At 33.6% G+C, this 6,000-nt stretch overlaps 1 protein-coding gene across 3 annotated transcripts in view; it reads right to left on the bottom strand.

Moving 5' to 3' along the window:
- Window positions 1-255: 255 nt before the first annotated feature.
- Window positions 256-6,000, bottom strand: part of ZNF260 (zinc finger protein 260) — a 56,767-nt gene continuing 51,022 nt past the window's right edge. For 2 of the 3 annotated variants that reach the window (XR_011248713.1, XM_069550596.1), the window contains one exon: window positions 256-4,235. Coding sequence is in view for 2 of the 3 variants with exons in the window: in XM_069550596.1 (XP_069406697.1) it covers window positions 2,494-3,729 (1,236 nt within the window). In the remaining variant the exon portion in view is untranslated. The remainder of the gene's footprint in view (window positions 4,236-6,000) is intronic. The other variant, XM_069550597.1, reaches the window with a different exon arrangement.

Genomic DNA, 6,000 nt, shown 5'->3' with positions numbered 1-6,000 from the left:
TTACTTGTGTTGTCTATCATGGTAAATAGTAACAAGTTGAATCAGCAGGGAGGATGGCTGAATAAATACACAGTACACACTATCATAGAATACCATGCAGCATCTGCCTATCTTACTCTACGTGACCATTATAATCATTCTTGTTGCTGGGCCATGGCACTGGCCAACTATATGCACCGAATGGTAATCCTAGTTTGGTCTGGATTAGAGTTCCTAGTTGCTCTGTGACTTCAAAGATGTACCAGCACAAGGGTGTAATACTTAAGGAATATCAGAGAATGTTTAATGAAAAATGGAAGAAAAGAAGATATTTAGATTCACATAGATACACATATATGTTACCTGGATACATTACCTCACAAAGTCAACCTATGGCATTTACAATCTTAAAACCAAATTTCAAAAATGCCAGTAACAAGCAGTGCAGTGCTACAGTTATATTAGCATAGTATTTTTCTGAGTTTAAAAGAAATCAATATATTTAAAAGGAGCCTAAGGTTTAAATGTTACATACTCACTTTTATCACTATTCAAAAAGAGCATTAACTGTTTCTATATATCAAGTTATTGTGGGAAAGAATAAAAAATCCTCCAGAAGATTTGCTTTTAATAAGAGAATTCTCTTTAGGTCTGAGATCTCCCTTTTTCCCCAAGGAAACAAACTAGAGGTGGGGTAGGGGAGTTGACTATGTCTGGCAAATTAGAGAAAATAACTAGTTTGAGTTAAAAACTGAAGCTGAAATGCAACAGTTGTTTTACTTGGTGTCATACAAAAAAAAGAGTAATATGTTTTCTTCATTTTTAAAATGTCTAATTTCTAATACCAGAACTGGTTATGTGGCCTATTAAAATTTCTGATAAGTGTTTCTGAAAAACTAATTATTTCTAACAAGTCTGTGCATGTATTATAAAGTAATATGAGCCTTAATGTGCTTCAATCACCTGTTGCAAAATCATGATCTCAGAGACCACAGAGATTACTGATATGACATTTGAGAATAAATTTAAATAAATGGATTTGTTCAGTTACCATTAAAATTTTAAATTTTATTTCATATTTTAAAGATATGATTTCAGAAATATACTTTTTGCAAAATATCTGCATCTAATTGGAAATGTAAGTCCATTATAACATGTATTCCATGTAGCCTCTCTACTCTTATCCCTTTTTTAATTTTCAGAAGTTTAAAAGAAACAGCATAAATAGAATAAACTCATATTATTACAATCCAGAATCAACTAATGTTTTCTTATATTTATTTGGAATGTTTTTTAATGAGATAGATATTTAGATACAAAACTGAAGTATTGTTCAACCACTATTATTGGCCCCATTTTCCTTCTACTCCCTTTCTTTCTAGAGACAACCACTTTTGGGAATTGAGTGTGTATACTTCCAATTCATTCTTCATAGTTTTACATAAAAATGTTTACCCATAACCAATGCTTTAATACTAGTGTTGGTTAGTGTTGATTTAATTCAAACTCACACAGGTATAGTTACAATAAATTCATCACTTCATTTTCATTCTACATGATTTTCAAATCTTTCTGTTAATACATATAGATTTAACTTGTTAACTGCTAGAGAATATTCTACAGGGTGACTACATCACATTTTATCAACCATTTCCAAAGTGACAGACATTTGTCTCCAATTTTTTGCTGTATTAATATAACTCATGATGCAATGAACATTAAAGATACAGGACTCCCTGGGTACATGTATCAGTTTCTTCACTATATGTATATATACTCAAGAGTGGGTATTCTGGAATGTGTTTTTAAAATTCTTTCCTACTCCAAAGTTTGAAAAAAAATTCTCCTACAAAACCCTTTTATTATTAAGTTTTGCTCTTTGAGTTCTAATCTTCAATACTTTTGAATGTTTTAATAAATACTTTATAATGTATGACAACAGCAAAGATCTAATTTTTCCACATGAAGAATCAATTACCCTGAGACCATTTTCTTAATTATCCAGATTTTTCTACCAATTTGAGATTACCACCTCTATGAACTGCCAATTCCCCTTACAAACATGCATGTATTTCTGGATATAATATCCTGTCACAATCTTTATTTTCTATTACTGTATCAAGAGCAAGTAATTTTGATGGTTATACATGTAGTAAAACATGTTAACAAAAAAATGACAATTTTGTCTTTGTTTCACATCTTCACACCTTGTATATCTTTGTCTGAATATATCAGGTAGGCCTTCTAGAACCATGTTGATTAGTGTCCATGACTGGATCCTTAATGAGAATGCTCCTAAAAGTCCAGCATGAACATGTTTGTTGTGGGGATATTCGGGATATAGATTTTCATGATAGTATGATAGTTATTAAATTCTCAGTGTATTACATTTTGAGTTGTTGCTGTAGGTTTTTTCATATTCACGTCACTTTACTGTAAAATCAATTTTTCTGATATACTGTTTAGTATGACTTCTATTGAAGGTTTTCCTAAATTTAAGACATTCATAGAGCTTTAATGAGTATGAATTCTCTGGTGTCTAATATGATGTGACTTCTGGCTAAAAGCTTTCCCACATTCATTACACTGATAAGGTTTTTCTCCAGTATGGATTCTCATATGCAAAGCAAGAGTTGAGAACTGAGAGAAGGCTTTTCCACATTCATTGCAACCATAGGGCTTCTCACCTGTATGGCTTCTCATATGCACAGTAAGAGATGAGCTTTGACAGAAGGCTTTCCCACATATTTTACATTCATAAGGCTTATCACCTGTATGAATTCTCACATGTACAATAAGTGATGTGATTCGAGAGAAGGCTTTTCCACATTTATTACATTCATAGGGTTTCTCTCCTGTATGAATATTGTGATGTTTAATGAGGTACTGCTTCTGCCTAAAGATTGTTCCACATTCATTACATTTATAGGGTTTCTCTCCAATATGAATTTTCTCATGCTCCGTGAGGTTTGATTTGCCACTGAAAGCTTTTCCACATTCCTTACATATATAAGGTTTCTCTCCTGTATGACTTCTCTGGTGTCTAATGAGGCTTGACTTCTGAATGAAAGCTTTCCCACACCCTTTACATTCATAAGGTTTCTCTCCAGTATGAATTCTTTGATGGATAATGAGGTTTTCTTTCTGGCTAAAGGCTTTTCCACACTCATTACATTTAAAGGGTTTCTTTCCACTATGGATATTCTGATGTTTGACGAGGTATTGCTTCTGGCTGAAGGCTCTTCCACATTGGTTACATTCAAAGGGTTTCTCTCCTGTATGAATTTTCTCATGCTCAGAGAGATATGATTTGCCACTGAAGGCTTTGCCACATTCCTTACATGCATAGGGTTTGTTTCCAATATGATTTCTCTGTTGTTTAATAAGGCTTGACATCTGAATAGAAGCTTTCCCACATTCATAAGGTTTCTCTCCAGTATGATGTTTTTGATGAGTAAGCAAGTTTCCTTTCTGGCTAAAGGCTTTCCCACATTTATTACACTGATATGATTTCTTTCCTGTATGACTTCTCAAATGTAGAGTAAGGGATGAGACTCGAGAGAACACTTTACCACATTGAGTACATTCATGTGATTTCTCTGCAGTATGCATTTTCTTATGCTCTGTGAGGTTTTGCTTCAGACTAAATGTTTTTCCACATTCATTGCATTCATATAGTTTCTCTTCAGTATGAATTTGATCACGCTGAAGATTTGATTTAGGCTGAAGGCTTTCCAACATTCTTATCATGCACAGGTATTTCCTCAAACAAGAATTCCTTAGTATCTCTTGACATGTGACATGGATGAAAGCTTTCCCACATTCAATATATGCAGATGGTTTCTCTCCAATAATAATTCTCAGATATCTAACAAAGTTGAATTTATGATGAAAGACTTTTCACACTGGTTATCCTGAGGTCAGATGATTATAAAATTGGGATGAAATGTAGCATCCTCATTATATTCATAATGGTTCTTTCTTAGATAGCTTCTCTCATGTTTAAGTGCAAGTTATGTCCAAATTTTTAAACTGAGTCCCATACATAGAGTAGTAGTCTTAAAGAATCAATGTCTGTGCACACAGGAAATACTTTTTTGAGTTTTTCTTTAGCTGTATTTTATGAAGTTGTCTGAGTTTTTTAGTTGTATTTTCTGAGTTTTTCCTTAGCTGTATTTTCACAAAGAAGGATGCAATTTAACTCAAAGGTCTTTCCTGTTGTATCTTTATTTATTTATAAATTTCCCAGGCCTTTTCTGAAAGGGAGTACAAAAAAAAAAAAATCATTGAAAAGAGTAACTAACTGTAAAATATTTAATGCCTGGCATGTAGTGAACATCTAATAAGGTAGCTATCATCATCATCAGTATAACACTTGTGAACTTTTCCACTATTTTAAATAAAATCTCAGAAGTGTGCAATTTAGGGACTTCTCTTGTGGTCCAGTTGTTAAGAGTCCACCTGCCAATGCAGGGGACATGGGTTTGATGACTGGAGCAACTAAGCCCACAAGCCACAACTACTGAGCCCCCATGTTGCTACTGCTGAAGCCCAAGTGCCTAAAGTCCATGCTCCGCAGCAGGAGAGGCCAGTGCACTAAAAGGCCTACTCACTGCAATGAACAGTGTCACCCACCCACTGCAACTAGAGAAAGCCCCAGTGCAGCAACAAAGACCCATCACAGCCAAAAGAAAAAAAAACAGTGCAATTTAAAAATAGACTTTTAATTTCAAACCTAATCTAACAGTATAAAAGAAAGCTCAAATACAAATGACACCCATGAGTGCATTAGCTTAAACTGGTTTTAAATGAAAAAATGCATACTTTATAAATCAGTAAAATGAGGGAAAACATAAAGAACAGGTGACAGGATGAAAGACAAACATTAACACTGGAAAGTGTAGGATGAAGGGATAAAAAATGAATAGGAGTATTATTAAACAGATGTGTGGTTAAATAAGATATTTATTTCTACATCTTCTTGAAGCTCCATTAAAATGACAATAAGGGGATGAAAGGCATTACTCATAAAAACTGAAAGGCTGAAGAAACAACAATGGATGAAAGTATTAGGAAATTTTGAAAGGAAAGTGAATAAAGGACTAAATTAACCACAAAACTTAAATAAAATGCTAGTAGATGAGGATACCACTTAGATGCAAGGTAATTTGTGACACAGCTGTTGACAAAAAGGCTCTATAACTATATGGACAGATTGGGTAAGAATTGAAAGTGGCTTATAAAATTATTATGTAAGGAGAAGTTGATGTACCCAACTCTCCTAACTGGAAGAAATAGGAATTTATTATCCAGAAAAGTGTAACTGAGGAATTCCAAATTTAGTTTTGACAGAGTAGATGAGAGCGCCATACTGAAAGAGGGTGATAAGTAAAAGTTTATATATAGTATAAAATCCCAACTTCTTTCTACTGCTAGACTACAGGAATGCTGGTAGTTGCCAGGTGTCAGATATGGAAGGGTTCTTGTCTGAAAAAATGAGAAAATCATGAGAACCCCGATAGATCCTGACATTTGGAGTCATAGAAAAGAAACTTATATATCCAACTGAATGCATACAGTGAAGCTCACCATTTTAACAGACCTACTCATGGACACTGATTATAATCATCACAGAAAATATGAAAAATGAATGCAGGAAATTTTCTGAGCCCCATCTTCTTATTAGCATGTTGATAATGATTAAAATTAACTGCATTTAAAATAGGTAAAACAGCCATATGAAATGCAAGAATAAACACCAATAGACACAGTCAAATGAGTTTAAAGTGGCTATCTACATGAAGCAAGAATGCTGGGTAAGGAAGAATGGAGTAAGCATAGCTATAATCCTCTGATGTCTAAAAGCTCCAATTTGTTATACCTACAGAGATTTCCTTGAAGACTTGGGCCTTTTAACTTGAATCAATCTATAAATAATTATACAATAACTATAGACAGTGCGTTTTTACCTACTTACAACTGAGTTTCACATGGGCTAAACAGCAAAGTACATATACATTT

The sequence above is a fragment of the Ovis canadensis genome, chromosome 14 (assembly GCF_042477335.2).
Source record: "Ovis canadensis isolate MfBH-ARS-UI-01 breed Bighorn chromosome 14, ARS-UI_OviCan_v2, whole genome shotgun sequence".
NCBI lineage: Eukaryota > Metazoa > Chordata > Mammalia > Artiodactyla > Bovidae > Ovis > Ovis canadensis.
The sequence above is the reverse complement of the archived record's forward strand: the minus strand, read 5'-3'. Positions and strand labels throughout refer to the sequence as shown.